Below are 17,577 nucleotides of genomic sequence, written 5' to 3' on the forward strand. Positions count from 1 at the left end.
AAAAAAGCAGACTGAACCAATTCCTCTTCCATTCCTAACTCCTGCCAAACTGGCAGCAACCCCATTGCTTCATATCAAACACCCTGGGAGAGAGAGAGCTCTGTTTACCCAGAAGGAATCTTCTAACTCTCAGTCTCATCATGCCCATCATGATTTATTCAAACATGGTTGGGGAACCAGTTTTTGCTGGGAAGGCAAAGTATGGCAGGTAATCAGACCTACCCATGATTCCATCTTCTGATATCACAAGAACTCCATGTGACCCATTTTTGCCCATCAGCTGATCAGCAGTGCCTGCAAACCCTTTCTGGTCCAACCACATCTTTACCTGTAAGGAAGATGTGAGTGGCTTGTTGGAAACTGCATCATGGTGCAAAATGGAGACTTCTGGCAGGCCTAATTAGACTTGCAGCCTGGAGGTTCCCCACCTGCCTTAACCCTCTGTTTCTTCACATGCACACTGCAGCATCACTGAGATGGTTGGAGGAGATGATGTCGGCTTCCCCAAGCTCTGATAGGTTTCCCATTCCAAACTGTATCAAGAAACTCTCTTCCTGTAATTAGCTGTCACAAAGAGACATTCTTCTATCTAATAATTTATATCATCAGACATTTAAAGATCAGAGGTTTCTACACAGGCACACTTTCATCTCCCAATCTGGCAAACAAAGGCATTATCAGACTTCAGTGGCACATTCTAGCTAGGCAAAGGCACTTGGCAGGGCTAATGAGATTTGTGGCCTGGGCAGAGTCTTGGGGACCAGATAGTGAGTCGGGGGGGGAGGGGAGCTGGAGCTGAGTTTTCTCCACACATGGACACCCACTCACCAGGTCTCTTATGCCACCCATGAAGGGTGGTCACCCACTGGTCAACAACTTCCATTTCCTCTTCCCATTTACTACATTGCCTGCCAAAGTAGAGACCTTTCCCCGTGTATTTATTATTTTTTTTTAAAAAAAAACTCAGCTTGATAAGAGATTGGCAAGGGGAAGCTGACTTTTAAAAAATTATACTTCGCTATTAAGCCAAAGCACAAAAACCATCTCACGGACAGTTAACATAGTCAAAATACACCGTTAAATTGATGAGCGACCTATATATATTTTAAAAATGGAACGGCTCGGCAGCCCTTTTGCACATCAGAGTAATTTACCCCTTCTCCTGCCCCTTTCATCTGAAATGCTGAAAGCATCAATTTGCACCCGTGAAATGAGGAATAGCCTTGTGCGCCAGGTGGGGAGAACTGAGCAGCGAAGGAAAGAGAGGAGCCTGGCTTGGGGACTCATATACTTCCCGAACAACTCTTGTGTCGGCAGTTTTTGGCAGCCAGGTGCTGGGAAGAGGTGATGGCAGCAGTTCCTTCATTGTCATTTCTAATTAGTCTATGGCTTATGTGCTCTCTCTCTCTCTCTCTTGCACATGCATGCACACACACCCCTAAGCACATGTACTAGGAAAATATATTCCATTAAAATGAATGGGATCTACAGCCAAAATGATAATTTAATATTGGAGCATCAAATGTCTGTTTTCAATTCATGTGGGGCAGCACCTGTTACAGACAGCTGTCAGCATTGCTGGGACAGCAGTGACAGGAAGAGACTGGAGCCCAGGTGCAAAGGACTCAGGATCTGACCCTTGCTCCCAGATATTAGGCAGGTCAAAGGTTTACAGTGGGGAAGAAAGTCTTCAAAAGTTCTGCTTTTTCGTTTGGAAACTATGAATGTAGGAGGCTGCCTTATACAGAGTCAGCCCATTGATTCATCTAGCTTGGTACTGTCTACATCTATTTAAACTTGTGTTCCCAGATGTTGCGTGACTACAACCCCCATCCTCAGCCAGCTTAGCTAATAGTCAGGGGTGATGGATGTTTTCATCCAGCAACATCTGGCAAGAAAAGGTTAAGTAACACCAATGTAGACAGTACTAAGCTAGATGGATCAATGGCACTGTCTACAGTGGTGTTATTTAGTCTTGTGTTCCCAGATGTTGTTGGACTAAACTGTCCATCATTGCTGACTGTTGGCTAAGCTGGCTGGGGACAATGGGAGTTATAAATCCAGCAACATCTGGGGACCCAAAGTTGAAGATCATTAGTCTACACTGACTGGTAGTGGCTGTCAAGATTTTCAGGCAGGTGTCTTTTCCAGCCCTACCTGGAGATACTGGTTGGAGGCAGTAATGCTTTTGAATAACAGTAGCAGGAAACCACAGGAAAGGAGAGTGCTCTTGTGCTTGGGTCCTCCTTGGGGGTTTCCTGCAGATGGTCATAGGCTGGTGAACTAGATAGGCCAATGACCCTCTTTAGCAGGCTCTTCTTATTTCTGTTCTTTGCCTGGCAAGTCTGTGCCATGGTCCCAGGACACTGATTTCAAATCCTCTCTGTCTCTGTCTGTGTCTGTCTGTCTGTCTGTCTGTCTGTCTCTCTCTCTCTCTCTCTTAGTGAGAGCTGTTGCTTTCATACCTCATTTCTGGACATCCAGGAAGCATCTGATTGGCTACTGTGAGAAACAGGATGTTGGACTAGATTAGGCTGTTAGTCTGATCTAGCATGGCTCTCCTTATACTATCTGAATTGGGCTAATTTATCAAGCTCCCTCCTGGAACTAAATGAAGCTGATTTCTTTTTTCATCAAGACTCAGTAGGGCCAGACCTCCACATAACTGATTTGAATGTCTTTTCATCTTATTCTCTCCCACTTTCTTTCTTATTGTTAATTATTTGTTTTGAGCTCCAACCTCAGAGAGCTTTTTCTAAAGACAATTTCACCCAAAGCTTAGGAGGGCATCAAAGGAAACGGCTTCAAGCTGTGAAAAGGTCACTGGCTGGCACCTAATTAGACTGCCACAATTTTGCTAATATCTGCAAGAAGGGCGAGGAGAAAATTCAGGATGAAGCAGATTGGAGCGGATGCTGTACATCTTGGGTTTTTGCTGTGGCATATGGGCATGATAGAATCAGGCTGACACAGGACCACTCTTAGTAACTGGGAGGGCAGGCAAGAAAGCATCCCCTTGAGCAGAGGGTGTTGTAGTGAGAATCACCTTAGATGTTATCTGACATAGTTAGGAGTATCTCACTGTAGGTTAGGAAGGGCTAAAGCTCAGTTGGCTTTCAGGCAGAAGTCCCTGGTTCAATTCAAGACTCCAGGTAGGATTAAAAGAGGCTGCTGCCTGAAATTCTGGAGAGCTGCTGCCAATAGACAAGACTGAGCTAGATACTTGCTGAAGAGGCTTGCTGACTTCCTGGAAAAACACAAATTCGATCTTCTCCTTTTAGGTAAAGATAATAAGAGGACCCGGACAGTCGCCAGATTCTGTCTACAGATCTGTAGGCACAGACCATCCCCCAATAAAAATTAGTCCGTCAAGAAAATCCCCATACATGGGTGACTCTGGGCCAATTTTCTATGGTAAAAGTAAAGGTAAAGGTACCCCTGCCCATATGGGCCAGTCTTGACAGACTCTAGGGTTGTGCGCTCATCTCACTCTAGAGGCCGGGAGCCAGTGCTGTCCGCAGACACTTCCAGGTCACGTGGCCAGCGTAACAAAGCTGCTCTGGCGAGCCAGCACCAGTGCAGCACACGGAAACGCTGTTTACCTTCCCGCTATAAAGCGGTACCTATTTATCTACTTGCACTTAAGGGTGCTTTCGAACTGCTAGGTGGGCAGGAGCTGGGACCGAACGACGGGAGCTCACCCCGCCGTGGGGATTCAAACCGCCGACCATGCGATCGGCAAGTCCTAGGCGCTGAGGTTTTACCCACAGCGCCACCCACGTCCCCGATTTTTTTTTCTATGGTAGTTTTCCCCAAAGATTTTATGTGTTTGCGCATTTAGCGCATTTTTAAACATGTAAGCCATTGCTGTATATTGCTTTACATGTCTGCTTTGTTTTTGGGAGTGCAGTCCCCTTATGTGTTTTACAAGCTGGTATCCGACCGTAATAATAAATTATTATTATACTGAGCTAGATGGGCCAATGGTCTGACTCAGTATAAGGCAGATTCCTATCTCTTGAAGGTGACACTTCTTCTGGGGATGAAAGTGGGGGAGAATGCAATAGAGCCAGTCTCAAGAATGAGGACTCTGCCTCTAATACCCTTCTCACTAAGAGTAAATGGATGGTAGCTGTCCTACTGCCAACTCTCCTATTAAGGAGAACAAGGAGCCTGCCTTACATGGCAGATGCTTGCAGGTGGGTAGTGTAGGACAAAGCTGTGTGTGCCACACACTCCATTCTCCACTTTCTAATATAGCCTGCCCCTTTGGGTATGATGGGGGATGCTGGCCCTTCTGGGAAGGGGGTATTCCATCAGCAACATGACTTGTGAGTGGGTGTGCTGATTGGACAGCAGGGCTACTAGTTGAGATAATGCAGAATTCAAAGGTCCATGCAGGGTGCATGCAGCACAACGTGGACTGCCGTGACTCCAGAAGGGTAGCATCTCATGGCCAGTGTTCTGGGCTGAGGATTTAGGATGCTCTCTGTGTAACTTGATGAGAACTTTTGCTCCTTATACTACTCCCTTCTCCACCCATGAACTACCAAGTAGGTATAGACCACAGCCCATGTCTATTTTGCATATGGGTTCATTGTAAGCATATGGGTTTACTGGATCCTGAGTGGAATTGGATCAATTCGGGTTCACCCAGGATTCAGTTTGATTGGGATGAAGCTGCCCTTGATCACCCCGAGTTGAAACCAGGGTACCAGACTGGACCCCAATTTAGAGGGGATGGGCTATTCACAGCCCTGTTCATAGGTCCATTCCATTCTGTTTCTGCATCAATCTTAATTTTTTTAAAAAATATATGTGCATGAAAAATTGTATTCTTTTTCTCTCACACACAAAAAGAATCATATACTAGGTTCCTGCAGCTACTGCTAATTTACTTATCACATCAGGGGTGGGATCCAGAGGCACCGATGGCTGCTGTTGCCTCGCTTAGTGTTTCAGTTCAGTCTGGGGTGGTATTAGACCAGTAGAGGAGGAGGGAGCTTTTTCCCCAGCCTGAGGGCCACATTTCCTTATAGGCAATCTCTCAGGGGCCATATGCCAAAGGTGAATGTAGCCAGAAGCAAAAGTTGGTGGAGCGACTGCTATTCTCTCCCCCCAAAAAAGAGGTGCCAGAACTCACAATAAATGCCTCCTTCATTCTCTTCAGATTGCAATGGGGTCCACCTGAGAGGTGCTGGAACTCACTTGAGAGGTGCCAGAACTGAGTTCTGCTGAGTTCCAGCTGGAAAAAAGCCCTGGGTGGAGCAATCAATGTTCCTTTCACCTTCATACATCCTTCTACAGTCATACCTCATGTTATGTCCGCTTCATGTTACGTTCTTTCAGGTTACGTCCCGTGGTGACCCGGAAGTACCGGAAAGGGTTACTTCTGGGTTTCACCACTCGCACATGCACAGAAGCACAAAATGACGTCACGCACATATGCAGAAGCAGCAAGTCGCAACTCACGCATGCGCAGATGTGCCGCTGCAGGTTGCGCTCTTTTCATGTTGCAAATGGGCCTCCTGAACGGATCCTGTTCGCAATCAGAGGTACCACTGGGGCTGTATTCCCTCCAGCCCAGCAAACTGCCTTATTGACATTCAAGGGCACATTCCAGCCATGCAAAAGCATACAAGGGGGTGCAGAGCAGGACCATCAAAGGGTTTGGCCTGGGGAGAGTTCCAAGGGCTGAGAAAGGTGGGGAACAATTGTGCCTTGTGCAGAGAGGAGACCATCCTAAGATGCTGCTGCTGCTGCTAGCACTGTGAGAATGAAGCTGTGCCTGCCAGAATTCCCACCTTCCTCAAATGATGGGAGGAACCAAAGCTCTTTGTCCTGCAGGAAGGGTGGCACCCTGGTTGCTGTGGTGAAAGCTCCTATTCTGGGGGCCAGGAGGGGTGTAGACACCCTCTCGGAATCACAAATGTGAATGGATAAACAAGCTGGGAGTTAATATCAAATTGTTTTACACTCTGTCTCATTTCAGTCAATGCATTTCCGTTCCTCCGTGCAGAGCCTAGTTCTGCTTAATTACCATGACTCAGGGAGAATGCTAATTGCCGGAGAACCCTGGCAGGAGCCACAACAGAGGTCCTCTCCTGACCTCTAGGGGCCAGATGGGTGATGGAGACGCAGATTACATTCCAAACCAAAGGATGGTGCTTGTACGCCAGTGAGAGAGAGGCCAGCTTTTTCTAAGATCCTTTTGAGATGTCATTTCCTGTTAATTTCTCACTTTTAGAGTTACCAGATGCAACAGAAGACCCCTCGACCTGGGCCAGCAGCTTGATATGGATGACAGTGTTCCATGGCAGGGCAGGAGCAGGGGTGATAATTCTTTCCTTGGCTGATCTGCATGGATCAGTTTAGAAAGGGGGTTTGTGTGTCCTTACATGTGTGAGTAAGTGGGTAAAGTAATGAAAGTGTAGACTGGCCACATCCACTGTTGGTCAGACACACACCATTGGCACGTGGCCCCTGGAGGGCTGGCAAAGGGGAATGTGGCCCTCATGTCAAATGAATTTGCCCATCAGCTGTTTCAAAAAAGCCTTTGACTGGGCTGTGATAAACATAAGGGTGTGAGGCCAGTGTAAACGAAACAGGGAAAAATGCCCTCCCCACAAAAAATGAATGGCCAGACAAAGGGTAGATGGTTTAAGCTCAATTCTGCTTTTCATACAGGCTGCATTCACACAACACTTTATTCAGTTTCCTCAACCTTCCTCTAACAGTTACTTTCTGCATTATAGTTGAGCTTTCACATAAGAACAAAGGCCAACTCAGGGCATTCTTTAGCATATGTGGTGCCGGGGTGCTAAAAAAACTGCCCAGTGCCCCCAATATTTTTGGGAGGGCCGGCCAAAGTTGTTGGGAGCTTTTTTTAGGGGGGCAGCTCAGAATTGTTGAGCAACTCTCTCCCATGCCGCTGCAGGTGGAGGGAGGAGAGCAATCTCCACGGAGGCTTGGGAGGGAAACTGCATGCCTCATGTGAGCAGTGTGTGTGCACTGAGTGAGCTTCTCAACTGCCCACCAATCCCAGGCATGCAGGAGGGCGGAGCCAGCTGGCTGCCTCTGCGCCTGCAGCAGAAAAGCCTGTGGCACTCCGACACGCTCTGCTCTGCTTGGCAGCGGCTGTCGGCTGGCCTGGCTCTTCAATCCCCAAACTCCAAATCTCGCCCCCGGACTCCCAGCCCGGCGTCCCTGAGAGCCTGGGGCCCAGGTGCCCCACACCCCTAGCACCTATGGGTAAGACGGCCCTGGGCCAACTTCAAAAAACTATTTAGTGCTCATTTCCATGTCATTTGATTCCAGCAAGTTTGTGTGTGTGTTACAATTTCAGCCCCCTTTGTCCAGAAAATTGTGGGAGAAAAGTGACTAAATTTGGGGCAGTGTACTGGCATATTGTTCTTTCTTGGGAATCATGGGGCGAAAGGAGTGCGTGGGTGCAGAAAAGGTGGGGTAAGTATTGATGTTGCCCAATTATCTTTGTTGTTGTATCACAGCACACCCGCAGGTGTGAATGGAATTTAGTGTGGCATGCAGGTATATTGGTCGAAAAGCCACAGTTCCATAACACAAAATGCACTGCAATGTGAAAGGAACATTAGAAAACAGGGCAGAAGCACTAGCATTATAATCAGGAAAACTAGCACAACATTCTGCGCATCTGAATGCACCTGCAGCCTTGCAAAGCATTATCCTTTAGTCCACCACAATTTTGAGTGCCTCAGCCTAAATGTAGCCAGGGGAAGAGCTGCATAGAAATGCACAGCACCCTCCACTGCTTAGCATCTGCCCCACTTCCTTGCTGCTCAAGGAAGCTGTCTGACAGTAAAGATAATATAATAAATGACATTTTTACATCCCATTCTATACACCGAGCAGGGCTCGGAGCACTGACTTTGACCCAGGAAACATTAGAAAGGCCAAGAACGGCACAGCCATTGCCTGTGGTACTCTTGTACTGTCACACAATCCCCCCCTCTCTTTATTATTATTTTATTACATTTTAAACATTTTCATGACACAGAGGGGGCAATAAATCAATCCCATTTACAACTAACCCAGGAGGAAAAGGAGGAACCGTCCTCCATGAATTCTAATGTACCAGTGAGCAGGCTGAGAGGCGCTAAGCAACTGATGTTTTCGGGTTGATGTTTCCTTATGCCTTCCTAGTAAGAGGAAGGCTCTCAAATGGTGGAGGTTCAGAACAAGGACTGGTGGAACCAGGAGGAGCTGGCACATGCAGAGATAAGGACGTCTCCAGGTGGTTCGCTCCTCAAATGGCATTTCCTAGGAATTTTGGGAAGTTGTCCGTCTGCTTTTTTGTGCGCTCAGGCACCTCTTGAGAAATCATCACCAAATTTGGCATGTTCTGGAGCCCCGGTGGAGTGGGGGAGTGCCAAATCAAATGAGTAATGATGAATAAACAAGTAATGATAAATACTGCAGCTTAGTTCCAGCTTCCAGCTCTGCTGGCCCTTTGCCTGACCTCACAGCACCTCTTACATATATCGTTAAAAAAGAGGATGAAACGGACAACTGAATTGCAAACACTCTTTTATACATATAGCTGCAAATTTATAAATAACTGCTATAATTTAAATAGAGCAAAAAAAATACATCTCATCCTAGTGGGGAAGATTGTGACTTCAGGTGGTCCATGTACCTGCCTGATCAGTCTCAACACCAACAGCAATTTTAATGCTCTTCCTGATCTCCAGTCTTGATATTTAAACTGAACTTAGATGAGTCAGTCCTTCAAACAATTAACATCTTCCACACAAAGTTTTCCACAAAGTTATCCACAAAGTTAATTTTATTGCAGCAGAAGCCAGCGACACAGAACACCACAAGGTCAAACAAAAGGAAATCAACAACAACATTAAAAAAAAAAATTACACAAGGGAACTTCGCAGTGTGCCATTCAACAAAAGAGATTTACGCTTCCTGTTTGCTAGAGTGCAAAATTTGGCCACCTCATATGATATTGAGCTTGAGGAATCTTCCAGAAGGTATTTTCGTAGAATTTCGGGGGAAGATTCCAAATAATGTTGTAGGGGTATAAACTTTGATAAAAGCGGCAAAATAAGTTGAACTCATTCTTCACTATAAAATTCGCAAAATAGAAGGATGTGAGTGACAGATTCTATCTTATTAGACATACAGGGGCAGAGACGCACATGCACTGGTGCCCGCGTAAATTTGCCGTACAGCACTGCTGAGGGCATTGTCTCAAAGCGGGCTCTGGAGAAAGCCCATCTATAAGCTTCGCTAACATCTTCCAGTGGAGGGCTGTCCCCTGAAAGCTTTTAAAAGAGAGGACTGTTCTCTGTTTAGATGGACTTATGATCACCCTAGCCTGAGAAATAAATGCCAAAGCTAACTTAAACAGAAAAGTATCTCACCATGGTGAGAATGGACAGGTGAACTGCCTGCTCAGTCTGTTTTCCGGATGCTCCTAAATGTTGATGGGCAACGTCAAGGCCCCTGTTGCTCTCCTTTTTCAGGGTTATTTATGTTTAAGCCAAATGTGGACTAGACAGCCCTTCAAGAAGAGGACTCCTTCAAAAAGGGGACTCTGCTCTATAAAGGTAGGACATGTAGGTCCCCTATACTTAGCTCTGGTCCACCTTGTTGGACTCCCAGTGGAATTAGAAGTGGATCTGATACTGTTGCCTTTGTGCACTGGGATAAGAAAAGGTCAATTGAAAATCTTCACCCTTATGCTCAAGAAGAGTTCCTCCACCAACTCAATCAATAACATTGCATGTGTGTGTCTGAGAGAGAGAAGACAGAAAAACAAACTATTGAGCAGAAAACACTGCAAAAGAAAAGCGCCATCCGTCATGCAGCCTCCACTTTTGGCTAACTGGTGCTCACACATTGCTATAGAGATATATCAGTACATTACAAGGACCCTCTCCCTCTTTCTATGGAATCTAGATAATAGTTTCAATAGCAAAAAGAAGAACAGAGAGGTCTATTTTGGAAGTGCAAACGGGGCAACACATCTGGGATTGGAACTGTCACCACATAAAAAGCAGATGCAAGCTGTGAGCTGCCTGCTCATTGCTTGAGGATTGATGGCTTGGGCCTGCTCTCCAGTCAGCTGAAGACCCCAAGCATTGTTGACAGCAATGGGAGATGCTGGCTGCTTGGGCTGACTCAAGATGTAGAAAGTCCTCCATGTGATGTGTGTGTGTGTGTGTCAGTGTCATACATCTTTCCTCTATTGGCTTCTGATTCTTCTTTGACTCCTTCAGCCCTGGAGCGATACTCCTAGATCTCTTTGTCCAGCTCCGAAAAGTCTCCTTCCTGGTCAGAGCAGCTGTCTGTGTTATAATCCACTTCATCCCCAAAGGGAAGTTCATCGTCCGTCTCCAGGTTGCCGTTGCTGCTGTTGCTTCTGCCACAGAATTGCAAAGAGAGAGAGAGATAAAGAGAATTGAATGCAGGCAGCAATACACTTGATAAGGCATCACAGCACATGTTAGTATGTGGGAGGGGACTGATAGAATGGCCAGAAATTAACACATCTGTCAGTTTTGAATTCTCATTTTTCTAATCAGTTCTCCACATTTCTGCATGATTCAATTCTATGATCTTGTTTTAGAAGAAATCTGGTACCTGCTTAGGCCAAGCATCAGTGTGTTACTGTGGCCTGAACTTCTGGAGAAAGCCCTAATACAGTAGTTCAAGCTTAACACCCTCTCTGTTTTGGATTCAGGTTTCCAATACATAATTGGGAAAGCTGAGATTGCTGTGTGTGTGTGTGTGTGTGTGTGTGTGTGTGTGTGTAGCTAGGGAGCCCTTGCTCAGCAGGAAAATGAAATAAAACCACATTCAAGCAATGCACACAGATACATAGGAATTGATTGCCCCGCTGCACATTTAACGCCTATTGTCCCATAACCCCATCTAGTGAGGTCTATGGGAGCCTCAGCAGCAATTTGCAACTTTATGATGTGATAAATAGAAATCCTTTGTTTTGATTTTTAATTTGCATATTTATTGAGAGATGACTTGATCTTAATTAGTTCTGCTTTGTATGTATGTGTGTGCGCATATTTGTTTGTTTGCTTGTGTTCTTGAAAGGCTGCTTTGTATGAGTAGGAGCCCCGCGTTCCTGCTGACATAACCAAAAACAAGAGAAAAGACAGACCCATTGGGGCTGTTATTTATTCCTAAGTCAAACACCCCCTCCCCCAACTCTCTCACTCTTCTAGAAAAGGCTCTTTTATGTTAAATGCTGGCATAAACATTCAGTTCATGCTATGTACGCTAAGCTCTCAAGCTTCGATGCTCTTCTGCATTTGAACATCAGAATATCTTGCTCAGCATTGTCTACACGGACCGGTAGTGGCTCTCCATAGTTTTCCTTCCTGCACTACCTAGAGACTACCTAGACCAGGGATTGAACCTGGGACAGTGTGCAAGGCCGATGCTCTACCATTGAGCTACAGATAGCACTCCCTCTTCTTCTGATGATGATGAAGAACTACTTCAGGATGAGCTGCAGCCCCCAGAAACTCAGGAACAGCCCAGAACAACAGCCATGGAGGAGTTTCGATGAGGTTTCCCTCAGCCAAATCAACATTTCAATTTCCTCACAATCTGCATTGTTTCCTGGTGATATATTATATTACATTACTGGCAGCTTCCTACAAGTAAGTTGTAATGTTTGTGAACATTCTTTTTTATTCTTTCTTTTTTATTTCAGACAAAACATTAAATTAAGCAAACCAATATAAAACAAGCCAAACATTTCAAAGATCACACCGAGAGAAAGAAATACATAAATGAACCTTGTGTGTACTCATTACACACTTTGGAAAGAATATATCTATAAATGCCAAACATACAGCAGACTTACAAAGTTAACAACGATGTCCTTTAAATCTTCGCAATAGTCAGTGACATGATGTCTAATTAAAGAAAATGTGGAATATTGAGAAAAAGTTCAGGATAGCATACATCCCCCAAAAGGGGGGTATGCCCAGTTCTTCTGGTGAGAAATTAATGAAAGGAAGGAAAGGTGACTGGTTATCATAAAATTTATCTTGTTGAATATCACTTCTGGCTACTCTGCAATGTTGTGTTAGTTTGTCTACAAGTGACATCTTGCAAACCCTATTGTAGTAAAGGTAAAGGACCCCTGGATGGTTAAGTCCAATCAAAGGCGACTATGGTGTGCAGCAATCATCTTGCTTTTCAGGCTAAGGGAGCCGGTGTTTGTCCACAGACAGCTTTCTGGGTCATGTGACTAGCATGACTAAACCACTTCTGGCATGACGGGACACCATGACACGTACCAGAGCACACGGAAATGCTGTATACCTTCACGCCACAGCGGTACCTACTTGCACTGCTAGGCTGGCAGAAGCTGGGACAGAGCAACAGGAGCTCACCCCATCACATGGATTTGAACCGCTGATCTTCCAATCAGCAAGCCCAAAAAGCTCAGTAGTTTAGACCACAGCGCTACCCGCGTCCCAAAAACCCTACTGTACCATCTCTGTGTAGTTAACAAATGTTCTCTTCTCCATAAGAATGCAATCTCCAACCAGACAGGAAATGGATTATTAATGGCTTAAAAATATGTATCTTTACTTGCTCCTCAGAATAATGATAGCAAGACCAAACTGTGGCATTTAACCACTGTAATATTCAGAATTTTAATAACTCAGTGTAAAACATCATCCCAAAATTTGGTTATGGCTCGAAACTCCTATCAAAAGTGAATATAAGTAGAACACCTCCACCAACCAAGAGAAGAAACCAATCAACAAATATGACATAAATGCACTGGAGTCAGATTAATTTAAGTGATTGTTTCTTAACAAGTGTAGAGATCAATTTAAAAGAGGGTGGTCACCATACAGCCTTTCAGTCCCTTTCAGATATTTCTGCTATATCTGCTTCCTATATCCAACACAAGTCCCCCTTATCAATGAATAAGTTTATGAACATCCCATGACATCATAGCACCTCATCCAATGATTGCTCCTCTCTGCAAATTATTCATCATCATCATCAGCCCATCTGTATAGATTCCTGGTTCAGAGCTGTGGCAAACACCCTATAAATAAACACTGTTTATTACAGAGAAACAATTAATAGTTGTCTCCAAGATTCTGTTTGTGATGACTATTTCCCCGATAAGCTTCCTTTTTCTGAGTTCACATTTCCTTCTCTTTCTCCATAAAAGTCTAAAGGAAAGGTATAACTTGTTCGGACTTGTACTAATTAGTTTTTCAGGCGTTCCCAAGGTAATTGCAGCTTGCAAGGTTTGTAATTGATTTCGCCAGATTAAAAAAAAAAAGACGCCTGATCGAGGCCTGTAGAAATTTATCATGTCAAGGCAAGGGGAAAACAGCTTGTCAGGCTAAATGGAAGGCTCATAAGACTAGAGAACCAAAGGGGTTGACTTCTGGCCCACAATGTATCAATTTCTTTAAAGTATGTTTGACCCACCTCACCTTTTGACTATAAGATCCTTTCATCAGTGAAGGCTGGTGCCCATTGGGACTGGTAGGGTAGAAAGCAGGGAGGCCAACAGCAGGTGGCGCTACAGCCAATGACTGGTAGGGCCAGAACTGATGATACACAGAGCCAACTAATTCTGGTTTTGCTCCCATTCTCCTCCCAGCTAAGTTCTACGATGGGAACATAAAGACTAAGGAGGAGAAGGCTGAGAACTAGCAGCATCTGCCCCCAAGACTAGTTATAAGTAAAGAGTTGGGGGTTGACTCAGGGCACACTGAGCTTGGTGGGACAATGCCCCATTCACACAAATTGACCCGCCTTCACTGCCTATCACTGCCTCAATAAATAAATAAGAAAAAAAGAAAAAATATAAGTGAATGATATATTGTATGTGCAGTAAATTTGTTAAAAGCTTTGAAAAATCTAATAAATATTAAGATTAAAAAAATAAAACCAGCAGGCTTTGGGGAACTGACTGATTTTAATGAAAGAGCTGGCGGTGTGTTGTTTTAATTGTAGTTATTTGTGTGGCTTTAATAGATTTTATATATGCATTCAGGTAACTTGCAACTTAGCCACATTTAACTTGTGTGCATTCAGCTTTATGTGATTGGCAAATTTCCCCAAATATTTTTTTAAAGTGAGCAGAAAGAGCAGGTGTCCAAAAAAAAGGACTTTGGCAACCCCACCTGCCATTGAACCCAGTGTGTTTTGGCTACAGGCAATTTGGATTTACACACAGTCCCGGAACGTAACCCAACTCTAAGTTGAGAGTTGCCTGTATAGTTGAAATTCTGTCAATGCTTTAAAAAATAATAATGATATTTTTCCTTTCTCTGTTGTTAGCAGTTCTTGTTTTTATCTGTAAGCCACTTTGAATCCCAACAGTGAAAATGGTAGGGAATGAATGAATGAACCTGTAGATTGCAAATCTAATTTAAAAACAATGTTAGCATGAAATGATAAAACCATAAAAAAGAACACAGTTGAACACAGCAAATAGTAAATAATAATATTAATGCCAATACTACTATTAGTAATAATAAATAGGAGGAGAAGCAACAGCCACATAACACAAAGCAAGTTGACCAGATGCAATAGTCTGGGATCATGTTATTTGCAGCAGTATGATGCCACTTTAAACAGTCATGGCTTCTCTCAAAGTATTCTGGGAAGTGTAGTGCTGAGACTTGTTAGCAGAATCCTATTCCGCCTCACAGAACTACAATTCACAGAGTGAGAGGCACCAACTCCTGGGGGCCCAACTCTTTTCGCCTCCCCAAATGTTCAAAATAATTAGGCCCAAGCACTGAGCCAAGCGCGGTGTAGTTTCAATGGCCAGCTCCTCCTCCTCCTCCTGTTGAACCCATCTGTTCCTTAGAATCAGCATCAGAGGCATTGCTCATTGGCCCACCTTTGAAATCAGTTAGAAGGCCATTTCCCCTCCCTTAGTGGAGACATTCCATGGCAGAACCATGGAACAGAACAGCTGGATTGAGCTGTTATGAGGTTCAGTGACAGAAGAGATCACTTTGTGTAGACTAAAGAAGGAAAGGGCAGAGCAATCTTTAGGGTGGAGAAATAGGAGGGGGCAGTTGAGAGATTAAGGTGCATCTGTTCAGTGGGGGTACAGAGTAGATTTGTTATCCCAATATGTGTGTGTGTGTTTGTTTGTGTGTGTGTGTTAGTTAAAAAATAATGCAGAGCTAAAAATTGCAACCAAAAAAGGTTGCTTTCCCCCTGGTAACCATAGCAATGCCACCCTCCTGCATTAATAAAAATGAAAAAGTGGCCCTTGGAGTAATTTAAGTTGTGAACCCTTTGTAACAGAGCTACAATCTGGGAGAAGCACATCACTGCATCAGTAAACTAAATAATACTTTCCCTCTAGATACTTTCATGCATTTGAGCTGAAATTTAATTGAAGCATTTTTTTTTTCTAAGGGAAAGAACGAGCAGAAATAAAAAATAAAAAAACAAAGAAGCTTTGGGGATCAGTACAGAGACTTGCCTCCCCCTGTTTTGTGACTGCCTTGCATCTGTTCAAGTCAGTTTGTTTTATTAATGCTCACTTGGCCTAAAGCGATCGGAGGGATGTTAAAAGATGCAGTGTTAGCACAGTACTGACACAGGGATTCCACCCCCCTCCCCTGTAAGAAAGAAAATTAACGATTGCACATAAGATTGAACCCGGCCTTTCTCCAGCTCTCCAATCTTCCACATTTTTTGGGTTAACCCCCCCCCCCCAACAAACCTAGCACAGCGGAAGGAGAATAAAGCACATAGATGTATCGCTCCATTATATTAGGATGCCTGCAAGAGGGTTCAGAGAGCCAATATTGAAGGAGAGCAAATGATCTGCAGAGACCTTCAAGTTCAGGTCTAAGAAAGCTATAAGATTGCCACTTTTCCCCCCAGCCCCTGCTCTTCTGAATTTTTTGGTAGCAAACATTAGGAAACAAGAATTCTGATCTCCTTGTCAAGACAAAAACTTGGGGGTAGAGCAGCTGTTTTGTACGCCGTGGGTTCCTGGTTCAATTCGCGGCCTCCCCTGTCAAAAAGAATTCAACTAGCAGGTGATTGGGAAGATCTTCTGCTTGATATCCTGGAGAGTTGCTGCTGGTCAGTGTGGACAATGCTGGCTAAACCTTAGATCAGGGTTCAATAAACCACACAGTCATGAAGCTCATTGGGTGAGCACAGGCCAATTGCCATCTCCCAGTTCAACCGACCTCACAAGCTTATTGTGATACCAAAATCTCGAGGTGAGAACCATGGATGGTACCTTGAACTGCTTGGAGGAACGGTGGCGTACAAATGCAATCAGTAAATGAAATATCTGGTGCTAGTGGCAAAAATAGACACTTTGAAGCCACAATCCTATGCACATTTATCTGAGAGCAAGTCCTCAGCAAGTCCTGAGCTGTGGGAGTTAAAAAGGTAAAGGGACCCCTGACCATTAGGTCCAGTCATGGCCGACTCTGGGATTGCGGCGCTCATCTCACTTTATTGGCTGAGGAAGCCGGCGTACAGCTTCCGGGTCAGGTGGCCAGCATGGTGAACCAGAGCAGCACATGGAAACGCAGTTTACTTTCCCGCCGGAGCGGTACCTACAGTGGTGCCTCGGGTTACATACACTTCAGGTTACATACGCATCAGGTTACAGACTCCACTAACCCAGAAATAGTGCTTCAGGTTAAGAACTTTGCTTCAGGATGAGAACAGAAATCGTGCTCTGGTGGCACAACGGCAGCAGGAGGCCCCTTTAGCTAAAGTGGTGCTTCAGGTTAAGAACAGTTTCAGGTTAAGAACGGACCTCTGGAACGAATTAAGTACTTAACCTGAGGTACCACTGTATTTATCTACTTGCAGTTTGACGCGCTTTCGAACTGCTAGGTTGGCAAGAGCAGGGACCGAGCAACGGGAGCTCACTCCGTTGTGGGGATTCAAACCACCGACCTTCTGATCTGCAAGTCCTAGGCTCTGTGGTTTAACCCACAGCGCCACCCACGTCCCTTCTGTGAGAGTTACTTTTGAGTAAACATTTATATGATTGTGCATAGGCATGTGAGCAATCTCCATCCCATCCTTTGTTTATCCCAATCACTGCTGCTTCCGTTCTGCTACAGTTCAGCTTCTGATAAAATCTATGTTATCCATCTCACTATCCACTAAGGCTGAAATGAACATAATTAATCATGTGATTGATTTCAATGCTTTTCGGTGGAAGGGAAGCATTAAAAAACACCCAAAATAACATAATTGTCCGTATGCTATTTGCAGACTAAAAGAATGATGGTGGTCAATATCGTTCATATTCACTTTTGTGATTTCCATCCCTGACCTCAGATGAATATGCCAATTGTGTCAATTTCGGCTCCCATTTCTGTTTCCAACTCTCCAGTCTCCCTAATTGTGCTGCAAGCGTCACACCATCCCTGTGTAAATAATCTAGGTTCTGGCCATTTTTTTATAGGGTAGCTGGAAAACTGATGTGAGAGATCTTCATCTTACACAGCACCAAAAGACAGGAAGCGCATCACATACACACACCCCACACAAAAGACAACTAAAGTGGATACA

At 44.6% G+C, this 17,577-nt stretch overlaps 1 protein-coding gene across 2 annotated transcripts in view; it reads right to left on the reverse strand.

Moving 5' to 3' along the window:
* Positions 1–252: 252 nt before the first annotated feature.
* AGBL1 (AGBL carboxypeptidase 1) overlaps positions 253–17,577 on the reverse strand; it is a gene marked incomplete at its 3' end in the record, with an annotated part of 421,386 nt that continues 404,061 nt past the window's right edge. Inside the window, exons 23-24 of one of the 2 annotated variants that reach the window (XM_079954219.1) lie at positions 10,206–10,414; positions 253–263 (exon numbers count right to left, since the gene is read on the reverse strand). In XM_079954219.1, the coding sequence (XP_079810345.1) occupies positions 10,288–10,414 (127 nt within the window). Of the gene's footprint in view, positions 264–10,205; positions 10,415–17,577 lie in introns of those variants that run through there. The other variant, XM_079954220.1, reaches the window with a different exon arrangement.

This window comes from Podarcis cretensis, assembly GCF_951804945.1.
Source record: "Podarcis cretensis genome assembly, chromosome: 14".
NCBI classification, from domain to species: Eukaryota; Metazoa; Chordata; class Lepidosauria; order Squamata; family Lacertidae; genus Podarcis; species Podarcis cretensis.